Source organism: Pelodiscus sinensis, chromosome 1, assembly GCF_049634645.1.
Source record: "Pelodiscus sinensis isolate JC-2024 chromosome 1, ASM4963464v1, whole genome shotgun sequence".
NCBI classification, from domain to species: domain Eukaryota; kingdom Metazoa; phylum Chordata; order Testudines; family Trionychidae; genus Pelodiscus; species Pelodiscus sinensis.
In genome coordinates, this window is record NC_134711.1 from 69,509,132 (window position 1) to 69,529,227 (window position 20,096).

A 20,096-nucleotide genomic window follows, 5' to 3' on the forward strand; every position below is an offset into this window, starting at 1 on the left:
GATAGAGGTCTATGAAATCATGGCTGAGTGTAGAGAAAGTAGATAAGGAAATGCCTCATAACACAAAAGCTAGGAGGTCATCAAATGAAATTAAGAAGCAGCAGGTTTAAAACTAATACAAGGAAGTATTTCTTCACCTAATACACAGTCAATCTATGAAACTTTTTGTCAGAAGATGTTGTGAATGTCAAGGCTATAACAGGGTTAAAAAAGAAACCAGATACATTCATGAAGGATGGGTCCATCAATGGCTATTAGCAAAGATGGACAGGGTTGGTGTATTGACCCTTCGTTTGCCAGAAGATGGGAATGAGCAATGTGGATGGATCACCTGAATTTGGATGGATCACCTGTTCTGTTCATTCCCTCTGGGGCACATAGCATTGGCCATTGTCATAAGACAGGATAGTGGGCTAAATGGATCTTTGGTCTGACCCGGTATGACCATTTTTATGTTCATTAACATATGCTTATATAAATGTATGCCTGTTATGTGTCCCTTTAGACAATCACATAATCATTTTTCTCTTAGCAGAAATAATCATAGAATCATAGAATCATAGAATAATAGGACTGGAAGGGACCTCGAGAGGTCATCGAGTCCAGCCCCCCGCCCTCAAGGCAGGATCAAGCTCCGTCTACACCATCCCTGACAGATGTCTATCTAACCTGTTCTTAAATATCTCCAGAGAGGGAGATTCCACCACCTCCCTTGGCAATTTATTCCAATATTTGACCACCCTGACAGTTAGGAATTTTTTCCTAATGTCCAATCTAAACCTCCCCTGCCGCACTTTAAGCCCATTACTCCTTGTCCTGTCCTCAGAAACCAAGAGGAACAAATTTTCGCCTTCCTCCTTGTGACACCCTTTTAGATATTTGAAAACCGCTATCATGTCCCCCCTTAATCTTCTTTTTTCCAAACTAAACAAGCCCAGTTCATGAAGCCTGGCTTCATAGGTCATGTTCTCTAGACCTTTAATCATTCTTGTCGCTCTTCTCTGCACCCTTTCCAATTTCTCCACATCTTTCTTGAAATGTGGCGCCCAGAACTGGACACAGTACTCCAGCTGAGGCCTAACTAGTGCAGAATAGAGCGGCAGAATGACTTCACGAGTTTTGCTTACAACACACCTGTTGATACAACCTAGAATCATATTTGCTTTTTTTGCAACAGCATCACACTGTTGACTCATATTCAACTTGTGGTCCACTATGACCCCTAGATCCCTTTCCGCCATGCTCCTTCCTAGACAGTCGCTTCCCATCTTGTATGTATGGAACTGATTGTTCCTTCCTAAGTGGAGCACTTTGCATTTCTCTTTATTAAACCTCATCCTGTTTACCTCTGACCATTTCTCTAACTTGCTAAGGTCATTTTGAATTATGTCCCTATCCTCCAAAGAAGTCGCAACCCCACCCAGTTTGGTATCATCTGCAAACTTAATAAGAGTACTCTCTATCCCAATATCTACATCATTGATGAAGATATTGAATAGTACGGGTCCCAAAACAGACCCTTGAGGAACTCCACTTGTTATCCCTTTCCAGCAGGATTTAGAACCGTTAACAACAACTCTCTGACTACGGTTATCCAGCCAATTATGCACCCACCTTATCGTGGCCCTATCTAAGTTATATTTGCCTAGTTTATCAATAAGATAATCTGAGTGGCTAAGTGGAAGAAGAACATTTAACTGGTTAACTGATTAAGCAAAATTTTTCATCCATAGTATACAGCATCTCTTTAAGATACTTGGCTTGACAAAGTATAACAACAATTACAAAAGGATGTTTACATTCGTTTGGTTTGACTAGTATCTGGGTTCTGGACTTTATTTAACAATACAATATTTCTATTACAAGGAAAGAGAAAGTTCTTTTTTTATATGGCTATCTGATACCTATTGCCATGATAAATGCACAGGCTTGGAAGGATTTGATTTTTTTCATTAAAATATTGATTTAGTCAAAGATATACAAACTAACAAAATATACTTCTATCAATGAAAATAGAAATTTACAAAATAGTTTCATTTTTTTGTCTAAAACTTCCAGAAATGTATCAGTGTTTATTTAAAAAAAAAAAAAAAAAAAAAAAAAAAGCAGGTGAAAATCAGTATAATAAGAGGCTAATATTGGGTGACTGGAGTACCAAAACAAACAAAAGAAAGCCCAACAACAAAGAGAGAAGTAAAAGTATTGAAAGTGAGAGCAGTTCAAACAGTTTATTTTATGCAGTGTACTTTAATAATGTGTACACATATTCATGGCCACGAGTGCCGTAATGTATATATCTTCTATTACATTGCCTTAGAGTAATGCCTCACATTTACACTCACACTAATTTATTATTAGCATAATATCTCCCTAATGTAATGTATTGGATTGTACTAAAATATTTGGTGTTTTCATGTACTCGAGTGGTCCAGAAATGCAGTGCAAATTGCAGAATTACAATGCAGAAAAAATCCTACAATTAATAGCTTTTGTAAAACCTGGGAATATTTCAAGAAAAATCAGTGAATGCTGAAAATGAAGGACATTGTGGACTGGCAAAGGAAGACAAATGCTGCTTGAGAACTTTAGAGTTTGATTTAAGAATATTTACTTAGTATATTTGTATACATTATGTTCACAATTTTTGTTCTAAAGCTTTAAATTTTTGAATCTCAGCATATTTGTCTTATTTATTGCTTGTCTCGCCTTAATTTCATGTATCTGTGAAAATTTAAATAGATAAAAATTATTTTGAAAAATTGTATTCTACTAAGTCTATGCATATGCAGTCTAAATCAACATGAAGGAAATACTAATTTATTTTGTTTCTGTTGCAGAAAAGTATCGTACTATCAAAACCTCCTTTAACTCTTATAATTTGGTGACCTACCGACTTAAGATGTAAAACTAAAATGTAAATATTAAATACATGGATATAGTTTGTTTGGTTTCATTCTGTATCAAAATTACCACAAGGTGGGGACAGATGTCATGTAATAAATAGCAGAGTTGAACGGAATGTGCACAGCACTTGAAAAGACCTGCAGGTTCAAGCAACACATTTAGGTTGGGAGACAAGGATATTAAACATCAGGAAACAAATCCTTTTTTCCCACTTCAGTAGCCATAGAAGGGACTATTGATAATACACTTGGGCACACAAACAACTCTCTGTAAGGATCATTAAGGGTATGATTTAAATTAAAGATTAAGAGCCAAATTAAAGCTCTCAGTCCATCTGTAACTTATCTGGCACTGATTACAATTTGTGAAATATGTGTTATGAAGCAGTGACTCCAAGGCGCCTGTGGATACACAGCACAACAGGCTATTGAGGAAATGTCAAATAGTAATTTTTACTATTGTTTATTACTGTCTGTTTATTACACAAGATTAATATAATTGAAAAGGAGACATGGTAAGGCTGGATTGTTTTTTTTTTAAATTGGTACTTTTTGTAAGTAAATGAAGACAACTTAAAACTAGTAATCTACAGAGATAGCAGAATATAAGAGTTAACACGCCAGAACATAATGGATTCACTCTGTCATATATTGTTATATATAATCTGTATGCATTTTTCAAACTTTTAATAATGAAGCACATGAAAACTGGGAATAGAGGTCCTAAACTTCATATGTTATCAAGGAGTGCTCAGTGCATGTTTAGATGTGAGTGCAAAAGAGACTTTGCTGACTATCTTTTATGGGCTATTGCCTACCATACTGGTCCCTCCCTAGAATACATTAAAGAATCCTAAAGCTTGCTATAATTTACACCAGCAATTCACAGCCCCTAAGGACTGTTCCAGCAGCTAGACTCACCAGAAAATAATAAATGGTCATCCATAACCTCTGAAGTGATGGCTGGGAAAGAAGAGGGCTCTGTAGCAGCATCATAGCAGGTTCGTCTTAAAGGCAGCTTCATGCTACTAAAAGGCTCTGATCTGTCTCAAAGCATTTCCAGTGATGCAGGCCTATTTATGAGATGAGCTACCAGAAGAGATTCGAATGAGAGAAAATCTGACCCATTTTAAAAATCACTGTAAAACCCACCTATTTGTTAGTTTTCTCACAGTAACTGTATCCTGCAGAACTCCTTGAAACCTGAGAAGAATAAAGAACAGAATCTTCTGTGAAGTTCACTGTGGGCATAGACATGCAAAGCTAATTCATCTGTGCAGGGCCAGTATGTTATGGTGACAAGTGCTTAAAAAAACTATGACAGACCTATAGAGCATCTGTTTAACAGGGAGATAGCTGGCCTGATGCATGACATCACTAGATCTTGATTCTTGACCTGAACTAATACTAATATTTGTGAAGTCTGGGTTGATACCCTGGAAATACTGATTTTCTTTTCGTTAAAAGAAGGTTAGGACCACTTCCCCAGGATACTTAGAAGTGTCCCTCACTAACAGTATTGTTTAGATTACTGCACCTTGGGCTCACATTTTTACAAAAAACATCCAGTGCAGTTTTGGTAAGACCTGAATAGTAAATCAACTGGATATTTTGCAGTCATATCTCAGAAGTATCTGTAACTCTGAAACTGACACTGAATACTATGGACATGCCTAAGCAGTCTTTCAGGGGTCCTCCTGCTATTCTTTGCAATACATAATACGCAAATATGAAACCTCATCTGAATTAATAGAATTATGCACAATAATTTAGAGAACATAATTGGTGGTTTAAAAGGGTTTAATCACCATAAACACTTCATTTCTCTGATGCCACAGAATAATGTTAACCGGCAAATAGCGTTCAACTACTTAGGCCCCCACACTGAGCAATGTGGGCTTAATTTAGAAAAGCTTTTCCCTAGTGCATGTGTTTTCCATACATTAGTATGTTTTGCTTAAGAAGGCAGGATGCTGGTTGGAAAATATGGTTAATGATTAAAATAAGTTCAACTGTATTGATTATCATACAGAGGGCCTGATCTGCCTTCATACTAAGGACTTTTTGTTTTGCTCTAGAAGTGTGAATGGATTTTGGGGGTAATTTATAAAGGGAGTGGGTGGCCTTTCTGATGCTTTAGGATCTAAATCCAAAACTGAGATCCTCAAAACCCTGTTAGGCTACCACCTAACTCAGCATAGGATTACATTCCCCCAAATTTACCATGAACTTAATGTTCATGTAATCACACCCTTGGCTACCTGAGGGTGTGCCTATGGGTATGTCTACACAGCAAAGTTATTTTGAAATAACAGCCCTTATTTTGAAATAATTTTCCTAGTGTCTACACAGCCAAACCACTATTTCGAAATTAATTCGAAATAGCGGAGCACTTATTTTGGATTTGATAAACCTCATTCTACGAGGAATAACACCAAATTTGAAATAGCTATTTCGAAATAAGTGCTGTGTAGACACTTATTTCAAAATAGGGGGCCTCCAGCCTTCTCAGGGTGCCCTGGTGGCCACTCCAGCCTCAAAAAAAGAACACTTCTCTCCTTCCCCCCGCCCCGGAGCCCTTAAAGGGGTAGACTCTGGCCACAGTGGCTGTACCAGCTTCACAGTGCCCAGCGCCAGCAGTCACTGCCCCTGATCCAGTGGCCCCAAAACATAAGCCAGCAAGCCACCGGCACCCAGCCCTCCACCACTTCCCAGGAGCAGTCTGCCAGCTCTCAGGAGCCTGCCAGGGTGCCTTCCTGGTCCAGGGCAGAGATCATGGACCTTATTCAGGTTTGGGGGGATGGCCCCAACATCCATACACTATTTCGAAATAACACTGTAGTGTAGCATACCCTACATGAACAATAAGTTCATGGTAAATTTGGGCATGTATGAATCTATCACAGATCATCCTGCCTCAGATTAACTGTTCATGTGGACCCTGCTGATGTATATTAACAGTTCATTAATGTTTTCTGATCTAGTCCTATTTCAAAAAAGCACTAGGCAGGCTATTATGGGGAAAATACAGACCCCAGCTTGCTTGTGTAGATAAATCTTGTTTCTGCTGATGGGTATGCGCATGGCTGCTGGAGCCCTGATATCCAGTGTCTACTTCACACCTAACCTTCAGCAAGATTAACAAACTAGGACCCTCTATCTTGCTTGTGAGGCCCAATCTGGTAGGAATACTCAGGTCACATTAGTGAATATCAACAGATCGGGACCCAGGCTGAAGGTGACTTTCACCTTGGGGGTGGTTGGAGCAATCCCCAAGATGTGAGAGAGACACTGGAGGTTCTGTGGCGAGTCTTCCCCTTCTCCCTTTGAAGCTATGTATAAATAATCCCTTTGGCCTGAAAGAGAGTGCAAATGACTCTGTTGCCCAGTAGATAAGGCACTCTCTTTGGATGTGAGAATCAGAACACAGCCTCTGCCCCAGTCCATATTTAGTCATTTTATACAGTGGAACAGTTTCAATGGGAAAGACACAGAGAATGCACATTCCCAGCTTGGGAAAGACCCAAATTCAACTCCCTCTCCTCTCTAGGTCAGATCATTAGAGACTTGAAACCAGGTCTTCCATTTCCCAGGTTGCACTCAGCTATAGGTTATAAGGCCACTGATTCGCTTGCCTTATTTTTGTCAAAAAAGAGGGGGTTGACCTGAGTTAGGCACCTAATTCCAGGACAGGCTTCATGATTCTGAATTCTGGATGGAGGGGAAGCTCCTCGCTCCAGCCTGGAGGTACGTGCCTATATCCTTTTGAGGCGTGGAACTTGGGACACATTCCTTTCTTGGCATTTCCTATTGACTAGCCTAGGCATCTCAACTGTTTGCTTTTGCTATTCTTAGGCACCTAACTCTCCCTGTGCATTGTATAGGAAGAACTGTAGGCAACTAACAGAGCTGTAGATTCTACTGTGCAGAAGAGTGCCTGAAGTTTGGTATTGCAACATAGAACTTACATTTCCTTTGTGTATCTAGCTATTAAATCAATAAGAATCCATCCCTAAATAACTGTCAGTGTTGAGTTGTTGCACAGCTAGCAACTGCTGCAACTGCTATCAAGAACTGTCAACAGTGAAGCTTTCTGATTTATTTTCTCCTGTCCTGGAAAATGCACAGTAATCAGACCTCTGTGATCAGTTCCAGCAAAGAAATATGGTGACCAAAAGTTAAAATTTAATTAGACGTTTCAGGGCAGTGGCCCAGAGAAGTGCTGGTCTATGTACTAGGCATTTTTTCCTTTGTAGGAATAGAAACAATATTTCCTATCTATGTGCAGGTTCTTCAGTACAGTAGTACCCAAAAACCAGAAAAGAAAATCTTAACTTTTGTTATCTTTCTAAAATGTGTCTTTCCCCCTCAGTGTGCCAGTTCTGTGATTTGGGTGTTCACTAATTTAATGACATCATCTGAGCAGGAAGGCTTTCTTGATCTAATACTAACATACAGTTAGAACCTTTTAATTATTAAGAGCTTTAGTTTCAGAAGCGAGAGTTACGTGGTATCACAATATTCTCCTCAGCTCTGAGAGATGGAGACTCTAAAACAGTGTTTCTCAACCAGTGGTACGAGTACCCTCAGGGATACTCAAGAGAAGTCAGGGGGGTACATCAACACAACTGAAATTTGGAGAAAACTGAATTTTTTAAAAAAGTTTTATAGCGCTTTATTATTTTTGTACTTTTTACACCCAAAAATTTCATCGCCCACCTGGCTACGATTAAGTTGTTTAAACAAATGTGTTGCAATGGTAGATAAAAAATTTGTGTGCTTGAAAACTGTAGGTGCTGGGGGTACTTATATTTATTTTTAAAGGGATACTTTACAAAAAAAGATTGAAAAACACTGCTCTAAAACAACTTGCTGGAGAAGAAAAAATTCTTGTTTTGAAAACTAGATACTTAATTGTAGCCTTCCCTATATCAACTAATTTTAATATAAACCACATTAGTTTTTTAAAAATTGGTTTTAACTGCTTTTAAAGCCATAGTTAATTAGAGTATTATTTGAGAGCAGAGGGAAGAAAAATAATTCTGTCTTTGCATATTATATGAGTCTCTCTCTTTTTAAAAACAGATTCACCAAAAGGCCCTCACCCATCTTCAGGCATGAATGGAAACGTGCAGCATCCCACCAGCACTGGGCAGCAGCCGGTCTCTGCCATACCCTCTCCAAGTGCCAGCAAGCCTTGGCGCAGCAAATCCATGAATGTCAAACACAGTGCCACCTCTACCATGCTGTCCGTGAAGCAGCCTAGTCCTGCTACCTCCCCTACTCCATCTTCAGACAGGCTCAAGCCACCCCTTTCTGAAGGAGCAAAACCCCCTTCATCTGGACAGAAATCCATGCTGGAAAAGTTCAAGCTGGTTAATGCTAGGACTGCTTTAAGACCCCCCTTGTCATCAAGTTCAGGACCAAATGACAGCGGAAGAGAGGATGATACCTTTTCAGAGTGTGGTGAAATGGATGGCTTTAGCACTGGGCTGAATTGTGGTGGCTCTACCAGTAGCAGTCCCAAAGTGTCACCTAAGCTAACCCCTCCAAAAGCTGGAAGCAAAAATCTCAGCAATAAAAAGTCTTTGCTACAGCCAAAGGACAAAGAGGAAAAGAACAGGGACAAAAATAAAGTTTGCACTGAGAAAACAGTAAAGGAAGAGAAGGACCAGGCTGCCGAAACATCTACAAAGAAGAGCTCAAAAATTGCAAGCTTGATCCCAAAGGGAAGCAAGACAACAGCAGCAAAGAAGGAAAGTTTAATACCCTCCTCTAGTGGGATTCCAAAACCTGGATCAAAGGCACCAACAGCAAAGCAGAATGCTTCACCTGTGTGTATGGGAAGTAAAGAGTCTGAAAAATTCAGGACTACAAAGGGAAACCAGTCCCAATCAACAACAAAATCACAAGCTAATGAGAAAGTTTCCACTTCCTGTAGTCTTGCTTCTTCAGAAGGAAAGGAATCTAGCCCAGCTCTGACCCCTGGTTCTTCTGCAGCTCTTTCTGTTTCAATGGCTGCAAGCAGCGGACAAGTCACGGGAAACGGTGTTGTCCAACTTCCTCAACAACAGCAATATAGCCACCCAAACACTGCCACAGTAGCTCCTTTCATTTATAGGTAAGGTCACTAAAGTTAATTATTTTGCATTATAATTGATAAGATGTGTCACAGGAACTGAATCATTGATACTGAATCATGTGGCTAGTGGATTTTATTTGTTCCCAAGTTGTGCACAAACATGATTTTCCTAAAATGTGTGTGCTACTCAGAATTATTCTATGAATAGCTGTCATTATTTTTTATCTCTATCTTATTGTGGTATTTGCCATTTGAAATGCAATCTGTTTTGATTACGTATACAGGTCACATGATATGTTTCTGATGGATGACCATAATTCTTATAACCAGATTTCCAGTGTGACTACTTTTACTTAGATGTCAAAAGTTCTTTTCTGCAATATTTGCTTAAAATTCACCACTTCATCAAGTATTTTTAAAATGAAAAGTATTGGAATCATCACAGAAGATGACACAAAAGAGACATTAGTAATGGCAATAATTTTAAAAATCTTAGAAATATTCACAAAGGGTGAAGTGGGTGAGTGTGGCCACTGAAGTATACTCAGGCCTGTACATTTGGGGGGAGAGGGGGAGAAAGGGTTGCGAAGAGTGTGAATGCACTCCCCATTGTCCCCTAAGTAAGTGTGAGGGACAGAGTTCCGTGTAAGCTGTGTGGCTGCATGGCCATGCAGCTGTTTCCTGAGCCCTGCTCAGAGGTTCAGAGCTGCTGTGACCAGAGGGGCAGGGACATCTCACTAAGCAGCAGCTAAATGTAGTTGCTGCATGCTTGAAATGGAGGAACTCCAAGAGCAAGTAAGCATGCAAGATAAGGAGGGAATAAGTGGTGGAAGGAGGGAGAGGAGGAGGAAGTAAAGAATTGGCTGGGGAGAAGTCAGAAGGCAGGGAAGTTTGGAGAGTCACGTCTCTGGGAGGAATAGTAATAGAGAGGTAGCCATGTTAGTCTGATCTTGCAAAAACAAAAGGAAAAACTATGTAGCACTTTAAAGACTAACAAGATGGTTTAATAGGAGATGAGCTTTCGTGGGCCAGACCCACTTCCTCAGATGATATTCTGGAAGAGAATTGGCATATATGGTCATGCCAGTATATGCCAATTCTCTTCCAGAATATCATCTGAGGAAGTGGGTCTGGCCCACGAAAGCTCATCTCTTATTAAACCATCTTGTTAGTCTTTAAAGTGCTACATAGTTTTTCCTTTTGTCTCTGGGTGGAGGGAGGGGGGAGGGGAAGAGGCAGAAGCAGAAACCCAGCACTCTCCTCAAGCCTCCAGGGCTGGGAAGGGGGAGATAAGGGGCTGATAGCATTGGGTATTAACCCCAGCGTAACATCATTGCCAAAGGTGAAATTTCAGCAGGTAGGCAGGGCAGCAGCCATGTGCTCTGGGACACAGCTTGCCTTTGATCCCATTTCCTGGACGCTAAGGGAGTGAGGGGAAAGTGCTTGCATTCTGAGCTTGCCTCTCACTCCTGAGCTCCCTTCACCAGCCAGGGAAAAGCAATCTCCATCCCGGAGTGCATAGCTGTTGCCCCCCCCACCATGCCAAATTCCAGCTTTGATCATTGCAGAAGCACCTGTAGCACTTTAGAGACAGACAAAAAAATATATAAATGTAGTGTCATGAGCTTTCGTGGGCAAAGCCCACTTCCTTAGATGAGCAGAATGCCACTCTATTCGTATAAGGAAATGAGTTTTGCCCATGAAAGCTCATGATACTACATTTATATTTTCGTTCGTCTCCAAGGGTGTGTCTACACAGCACCCTTACTTCAAAATAAGCTACACAATTTACACTATTCAAGTTGCATAGCTTATTTCAATCTTATTTCGAAATAGCTAATTTTGAAATTTGATGCTATTCTGAAACATCCCTTATCTCTTGTGCAATGACGTTTACAGGGACATCAGATTAGAGAGCCCATTATATTTCAATATAACGCGGTTGCTCTTATGATGCAAAGTAGCTATTTCGGGATACCAGAGGTATTCAGGAAAAATGGCTGCCCGTACATAGCCTAAGGTGTAACAGGACTACTCATTGTTTTTAAAGTTAAAGACTAGCATGGCTACCCCTCTGAGACTTTTAAATACTGCAGAATGGCAGCTTTACATTATCCAACTAGTAAAATCTCCTATTTCAGGTAGGATCTGGTGTGTTGGATCAAAACAATAAAAAAGCAGTATTTTGCAAGGCATGAGATTTCATATCGGTATGTGGTAGAGGAACTACAGGGACCAGAGATTTTCATTTTATATAATAAAGAAGCTATTGTAAGGGAAGATACTATTATGGCTGGTTTCAGCAATACTGATTGCAGTTTAATAAGGTTTCAGATGTCAGCTGTTGGAAGATTTTTAGATTCAGTTATGGGTAAATTAAACTTTTAAACATGAAAATTTGATAAACTGAGAAATGTGCTATTAAGCAGAATAGGCTGGAAGCTTTTGTTAGCAAGTAGTACTTGTAGATAAAAATTGGCTAAAGATTAAAGAGGTGCTGGAGTAGGCGAAGAGGGAGCATATTTATCATTATGTAAAACCAAACAGATTCAGAACCAGTGTGGGTGAGTGATAAACTATTTTAGTTTATTGTGATTAAAAACAGAGCTCCAAAAATTGTGAGGGAAAAAAACCGTAGAACAGTTTTTATTTATTTTAATATGCAATAGCCAGCTGGCCCCTTCAATTTCAGTTAAATATGTAGCCGAGCATGTTTAAGAGAAATATTTAATGAATTAATGTTATTTTAAAGAATTGAGTAAAGATCATATATTATGGTGATTCATGATCTGGAACAATTTCAGTGATAGATGCAATTTACTATACTGAATATAAGATGGAATGAATATATATATTTCCATTTTATATTTAGTATAGTAAATTGCATCTATCACTGAAATTATTCCAGATCACAAATTACCATAATATGAAAATATATGATCTTTACTCAATTCTTCAGAATCACAAGAATTCATTAAATATTTCTTTTAAACATACTTGGCTACATATTTATATTCATTTATATAAATATATGTATATTTAGAGAGAGAGAGATGTGGACCCATTCTGCCCTCAAATACACATGAAATTAACATTTACCACATGGTAATGCCATTTCTTTGCACATTGTAACAAGGTAGAAATAAGTTATCTTTTTGTTACGCTGCATCAAAAAGGAAAATACATTTGGACTATTAAAGGGGAGATCCATTTGTCAACAGAATTTGGCTTTATGAATAATTTCCAGTAAGCCTCAATCAACAAAGGCCACTGTATTTGAAGTTTAATCTTGCTTGCCAACAATTTGAAAGTCCAAAGTCTAATCTCACACCGGTGTTAAGAAGAATAACTCCACTGACTTGGCTGGAGTAACTTCAGATGTACATCTGTGGAAATGAGAGCAGAATATGTCCCACAGATCCTGTACTGAATGCATATAGATGCTAACTGTTATCCTTGTGGGTATCATGAAATAATAAACAATAATGTTCTAGCAGAGTATGAATATAAGAGACAGAATATCCATATTTACAAACTCAGCAGAATTATTCTTGGGGGCATATAGTAACTAGCACTGTACGTGAAGCCAGGTCAGAGTATTTCCATTGTCTTACCATTAAACATAGTTTTCTTGGTTGGCCACCGCAATGTATGCATATAATTCTCAAGTATGACTGTTAACTGCTAAAAGAGCTCCAAAGGAAAAAGGGTTGATAAACAAAAATCATTATCCAAAATAATTATTTTTACACAGTGCTGTCAGCTGGAAAAAATGCCCAACTTCTGCAAATATACACCGCTGTCCTTGTAAAGTGCTAGGCAAATTGTTATTCGGCAGAAACCCAGCAAAATTCTATACATAATCCTGTAAAGCCTCTGTAAGACACAAGGGACCACGTGGTGTAGGCTCTCATACTGTACCATATGTAATAGTAAATTGTTACTTTCTCTGGGTTATTTGATGGTAATCACTGCTTATCAAAAACTGTACAATTACAGAGGGTGTCTTTTGCCACACTAATATAGATTTAGGACTAGTAGGTTGCAAAGGAGTTTCTTTGTGACGTGAATGTGTATTTTTCTTTCAACCAGGAGTCTGATTGTGTAATAGCTTTTGAAATGTGTAAAGAGTCATAGCTTTTATTAGCGTGTTGTATCTAAAAGAGAATGTATTAGGATGCACTGAAAGGACTTACAGCAAGTGGCAGCCTTGAAAACTTTTGTATAAAATCTTTATCTGATGTCCTATTTATCACTCTTCAATACCATGCTATGCAGACTCATCAGAGATCACCACTTCTTTCAAAGAAAAAAGATCGTTGAGGTGAATGTGACAGAATCTAAACAGATGTTCCCTTCATTGATCCATCTTCCTTAAAACATAGCAACCTAGACTCAAACAGAGTCATGAATGTGCAACTAACCGTCCTTTACATATTGCCTCTAAACTTGGTCCACAGTCCAATTTAGATATCTAAGGGCATGTCTACACTATGGAGAAGATTGCCCCTCTAGAGGTTGATCTTCTAGTGTAGACCCCCAAATTGAATGCTGAGGGCAGCCCCCACCAGGATCCCGTACTCCCTTTGGCCTCCCTCAGTGCAGACGCTGCATTGGTTCAGCTTAAGGTAATCTGAATCCTGCTACTCATTTTGCATAGCGAGGTGACGTATCTGAAACCAACCTGCCTGGTCTAGCATAGACGAGGCCTAAGAGTACTTCTATTCTGTAAATGGGATACAGCAGGAAAAGCAGGGTGTAAGTAGGTGTACAGTTAAAATAGTTCATGTGCTACTTTAGCCTACAGCTTCTAAAACACAGAGAGGAATAGAAGATAGGTGTAAATTACACCATCTCTGAAATTCACTGAATTTGCCCATATAATTTTACTCACCTTCACTATGCTGCTAAGAGTTTGGATAGAGAAGGGAGTGGAGTAGCACAATGGAGATATATTTGCACAGGAGGCAGGGAAGACAGAGACATGACTGAACAGGGAAGGATTTTAATTTTGCCCTAGAGTTCTAGGTATTTTACATCGTCATTGCTTATACTTTATACAGTTGCTTATACTTTATTCAGGTCCTGAAAAGGATAGGTTAATTTCTCTTAATTTGTAGTTACTAACTTTATATTTAATTGCAACAAAATATTATGTATGTAGTGTTACCTAAACATTTTAGAGTAGTGATGATAATATTTTGCACTTACATATTATTTTCTTTCTGATCTGGGCTATTTAAGTTGACAATCTTTTCAGAAAGTAAACTTAAATAAAAGCTTGAATAGTAATACAAATGGCAAATCTATTCCATGTGTAAGTGTTGTCATTGCACCAGTGAATTCAGTGAAGTCAAATACACCGTTACAATTTACACCAACTGGGGATCTGTCCCATGTATTTTATAAAACAGAAGTATATCTTTGAATTGCTTTTAATGAAAAAAATAATTGAAACATTTTTAGTCTTATTTAGTCTTATTTTATGAAGTCATTCATAATTTCTCTATGATAGGTGCATTGCCACAAAAGGACTTCGGTTTCCAACTCCCATTTTATAAGTTTAAGTCTAAACTTTAGGTGCAATTGACCTCCCCAAAAACTGTTTAGCTGCATCCTAACTTTGGAAGTACCCAAATTTCCCTGATGCCTAAATTTTTGCTGTATAGTCATTTAGGTGTCTGGGACATTATGTCTGAGGTGGGGGATCCTCAGACCAGAAAGATAGTACAAGTGCTGAAGGAACTGATCAGGAGCCATGTGCAGCTTCTTGGTACAAGTGCTGAAGAAACTGAACAGGGGCTATGCGGAGCTTGCTGCTCACAAACAAGGAGGAACTAATACAGGAAGTAGAGGTGGGTGGCAACCTGGGAAACAGTGATCATGAGATGGTAGATTTCAGGATCCTGACAAAAGGAAGAAAGGAGAGTAGCAAAATACACCCTGGACTTAAGAACATAAGAACGGCCGTACTGGGTCAGACCAAAGGTCCATCTAGCCCAATATCCTGTCTACCGACAGTGGCCAGCACCAGGTGTCCCAGAGAGGGTGGACCGAAGACAATGATCAAGCGATTTGTCTCCTGCCATCCCTCTCCAGCCTCTGACAAACAGAGGCCAAGGACACCATTTTATCCCCTGGCTAATAGCCTTTTATGGACCTAACCTCCATGAATTTATCCAGCTTCTCTTTAAACTCTATTATAGTCCTAGCCTTCACAGCCTCCTCTGGCAAGGAGTTCCACAGGTTGACTACACGCTGTGTGAAGAAGAACTTTCTTTTATTAGTTTTAAACCTGCTACCCATTAATTTTATTTGGTGTCCTCTAGTTCTTCTATTATGGGAACTAATAAATAACTTTTCTTTATCAGCCCTCTCCACACCACTCATGATTTTATAGACCTCTATCATATCCCCCCTCAGTCTCCTCTTTTCTAAACTGAAAAGTCCCAGTCGCTTTAACCTCTGCTCATATGGGACCCGTTCCAAACCCCTAATCATTTTAGTTGCCCTTTTCTGAACCCTTTCCAAGGCCAAAATATCTTTTTTGAGGTGAGGAGACCACATCTGAACACAGTATTCAAAATGTGGGCGTACCATAGTTTTATACAGGGGCAGTAAGATATTCTGGGTCTTATTTTCTATCCCTTTCCTAATAATTCCTAGCATCCTATTTGCCTTTTTGACCGCCACTGCACACTGTGTGGAAGTTTTCAGAGAACTGTCCACGATAACTCCAAGATCTCTTTCCTGATTTATCGTAGCCAAATTAGCCCCCTTCATACTGTACGTATAGTTGGGGTTATTTTTCCCGATGTGCATTACTTTACACTTATCCACATTAAATTTCATTTGCCATTTTGTTGCTCAATCACTCAGTTTGGTGAGATCTTCTTGGAGTCCCTCACAGTCTGCTTCTGTCTTGACTATCCTAAACAGTTTGGTATCATCTGCAAACTTTACCACCTCACTGCTTACCCCTTTCTCCAGATCATTTATGAATAAGTTGAAAAGGATTGGTCCCAGGACTGACCCTTGGGGTACACCACTAGTTACCCCTCTCCATTCTGAAAATTTACCATTTATTCCTACCCTTTGTTTCCTGTCTTTTAACCAGTTCTCAATCCAAGAAAGGACCTTCCCTCTTATCCCATAGCCATGTAATTTACACAAGAGCCTTTGGTGAGGGACTTTGTCAAAGGCTTTCTGAAAATCCAAGTATACTATATCTACTGAACCCCCCTTGTCCGCATGTTTGTTAACCCCTTCAAAGAACTCTAACAGATTAGTAAGACAGGATTTCCCTTTACAGAAACCATGTTGACTTTTGTCCAACAAATTATGTTCTTCTACATGCTTCACAATTTTATTCTTTACTATTGTTTCGACTAATTTGCCCGGTACTGAAGTTAGACTTACCAGTCTGTAATTGCCAGGATCGCCTCTAGATCCCTTTTTAAATATTGGTGTCACATTGGCTACCTTCCAGTCATTAGGTAATGAAAAGCAGACTTTGACTCCCTCAGAGAACTGATGGGCAGGATTCCCTGGGATGCTAATATGAAGGGGAAAGGAGTCCTGGAGAGCTGGCAGTATTTTAAAGAAGCCTTATTAAAGGCACAGGAAGAAAGCATCCTGATGCGCAGTAAGAAAAGCAAATATGATAGGCGACCAGATTGGCTTACTGGGGAAATCCATGGTGAGGTTAAACACAAAAAAGAATCTCACTAGAAGTGGAAACTTGGATAGATGACTAGGAAGGAGTATAAATATAGTGCTTGAGGATGCAGGGCAGCTATCAGGAAGGCAAAAGCACAATTGGGATTGCAGCTAACAAGGGATGTGAAGGGTAACAAGAAAGGTTTCTATAGGCATGTTATCAACAAGAGGTTGATCAGAGAGCATATGGGGCCCTTACTGGATGAGGGAGGTAACCTAGTGACAGATGATGTGGAAAAAGCAGAAGTACAGACAAGGTCAGCTCCCAGACTACTACACTAGGCAACACAGTATGGCTATGTCTAGACTGCAGGCTTCTTTCGAAAGAGGCTCTTTCGAAAGCATCTTTCGAAAGATCGCGTCTAGACTGCAGGCGGATCTTTCGAAAGAGAAATCCGCTTTTTCGAAAGAGAGCACCCAGCGAGTCTGGATGCTCTCTTTCGAAGACGGCCTCTTTACATTGAAGCATGCCTTCTTTCGAAAGAGGAACTTTCGAAAGAAGGCGTTCTTCCTCGTAAATTGAGGTTTACCGCCATCGAAAGAAAAGCTGCGTTCTTTCGAAATAATTTCGAAAGAACGCGGCTTGAGTCTGGACGCAGGGGAAGTTTTTTCAGGAAAAGGCTACTTTTCCCAAAAAACCCCCTGAGTCTGGACACGGCCTATGAGAAGGAGGTGGGAAGCCCTTAGTGGAGAAAGAACAGGTTATTTAGAAAAGCTAGACATACACAAATCCATGGATCTGGATTTAATGCATCCGAGGGTACTGAGGGACTTGGCAAATGTCATTGCAGAGCATTTGGCCATTATCTTTGAAAACTCACGGCGATCAGGAGAGATCCTGGATGACTGGAAAAAGGCAAATGTAGTGCCCATCTTTAAAAAAGGGAAGAAGGACAGTCCAGGGAACTACAGACCAGTGAGCCTTACCTCAGTCCCTAGAAAAATCATGGAGGGGATCCTCAAGGAATCCATTTTGAAGCACTTGGAAGTGGGGAAAGTGATCAGGAATAGTCAATATGGATTCACCGAGGGCAAGTCATGCCTGACCAATCTGATAAGCTTCTATGATGAGGTAACTGGCTCTGTGGAATTGGGAAAGTTGGTGGATGTAATATACCTTGACTTTAGAAAAGACTTTGATGAGGTCTGCTATAATATTCTTGCCAACAAGTTAAGGAAGTATGGATTGGATAAATGGACTGTAAGATGGATAGAGAGCTGGCTAGACTGTTGGGGCCAATCAGTAGTGATGAACAGCTCGATGTCAAGTTGGTGGTAGGCTTCTAGCAGAGTGCCCCAATGATTGGTTCTAGGGTCAGTTTTGTTCAACATCTTTATTAATGTCATGGATGAGGGGATGGATTGTATATACCCTCAGCAAGTTTGCGGATGACACAAGGGGCATGTCTAGACTATGGTTTTTTTCAAAAGGAGATATGCAAATTTGGCATGAATTTGCATATCTTCTTCCAATTGCATTTTCAAAAGTGGGTCTTTTGAAAGTGAAAGTAGTCTGGATGCATTTTTTTCAGGAAAAAAAACCCCTTTTTTGCAAAACCGAGTAAACCTCCTTTTTTTAGGGAGAGAGGTTTTTTTCCAGAAAAAAACATCTCCAGACTACTTTCGCTTTCAAAACACCTACTTTTGAAAATGAGATTGGAAGAATATATGCAAATTTGTTTCAAATTTTGCATATTCTTACGATAGGTGGAGAGCTAGATATGTTGGAGGGCTGGGATAGGATCCAGAGTGACCTAGACAGAGTAGAGGATTGAGCCAAAAGAAATCTGATGAGGTTCAACAAGAAAAGTATAGAGTCGTTCACTTGGGATGCAAGAATCCCAAGCATTGTTACAGGCTGGGAACCAAAGGGCTAAGTAGCAGTTCAGCGGAAGAGGACCTGGGGATTACAGTGGATGAGAAACTGGATGAGAGTCAACAATGTGCACTTGTAGCTAAGAAGGTAAATGGAATATTAGGTTGCATAAGGAGGAGCATTGCCAGCAGATCTAGAGAAGTGATTATTCCCCTTTGTTCAGCTCTGGTGGGGCTGCATCTGGAGTATGGCATTCAGTTCTGGGTCCCCCTCTATAGAAAGGATGTGGATGCATTGGAGAGGGTCCAGTGGAGGGCATCCAAAATGATTAGGGAGCTGAAGCACTGGAACTATGAGGAGAGACTGAGGGATTTGGGCTTATTTAGTCTGCAGAAGAAAAGAGTGAGGGGGGATTTGATAGCAGCCTTCAACTTTCTGAAGGGAGGTTCTAAAGAGGATGGAGGGAGGCTGTTCTCAGTAGTGACAGATGGGAGAACAAAGATCAATGGGCTCAAGTTACATTGGGAGAGGTCTCGGTTGGACATTAGGAAAAACTATTTCACTAGGAGGGTGGTGATGTACTGGAATTGGTTACATAGGGAGGTGGTGTGATCTCCTTCCCTAGAGGTTTTTAAGTCTCAGCTTGACCAATCCCTGGCTGGGTTGATTTAGTTGGTATTGGTCCTGCTTTGGGTAGGGGACTAGACTTGATGTCCTCCTGAGGTCTCTTCTAGCCCTATGATTCTATGATGGTTCAGATCCTAATTTTATCTAACAAGGAGAAATGATTTGAACATGATTTTCCAAACAGTCGCTTGCGCCACTTGCTCCCACGTGGCGGCCTGGCTGAGCAGTTCAGAAGTCAGATATGCGCCACAGCGGGAGGCGAAGGGGAGTAGAACAGTGACGTTCACAACCAGGGGGCGGGGCCTAGAGCTGCTGTCACACCGCACGTCACTGCCCCGCCCCCCTTTTGCCTCCCGCTGGGGCGCTTGGCTGACTTCTGCACTGCTCAGCCAGGCCGCCACGGGGGAGCAAGTGTCTGTTTGGGTTCCCCCATGGTGGCCCAGCTGAGCAGCGCAGAAGTCAGCTGAGCTCCATGGCGGGAGGTGAAGGGGGGCAGGGTGGTGCCATACATGGCCAGGCCCCAATGTCACCGCCCCCCCTGTTCCCCTCCCACCATGGTACTCGGCTGACTTCTGCACTGCTCAGCTGGGCCGCCACGTGGGAGCAAGCGGCACAAGCGGCCATTTGGGCCCCACACTTCCCATGAAGCATGGGCCACCCAGAGGGAACAGCCAGCATTTTAGGCAACAGTGCCCCACAGAGGGAACAGCCAGCATTTCTGCATTACAGACTCACAGACACTGGGCTACTATATATATGACTAGCCAATTGCCCGTCATAAGACAGGATTTTCAGGTCTCTCCTCCATGTCGGTCTTCTCTCCTGAACCTCCGGTCTCTCGCTCCATCTTTCTCTCTCTCTCTCTCTCTCTCTCTCTCTCCTCCTTCTACTGCCTCCCCCACTCTCTGTCTCTCAGCTCTCCTCTGCCTCCTGCCTCTCTCTCTGTCTC

At 40.6% G+C, this 20,096-nt stretch overlaps 1 protein-coding gene across 11 annotated transcripts in view; it reads left to right on the forward strand.

The window, feature by feature from the left end:
- The window catches only part of NAV3 (neuron navigator 3), an 812,431-nt gene that overhangs the window by 602,827 nt on the left and 189,508 nt on the right, over nucleotides 1-20,096 (forward strand). For all 11 annotated transcript variants that reach the window (XM_075932274.1, XM_075932283.1, XM_075932261.1 and 8 more), the window contains one exon: nucleotides 7,989-9,024. In XM_075932274.1, the coding sequence (XP_075788389.1) occupies nucleotides 7,989-9,024 (1,036 nt within the window). The remainder of the gene's footprint in view (nucleotides 1-7,988; nucleotides 9,025-20,096) is intronic.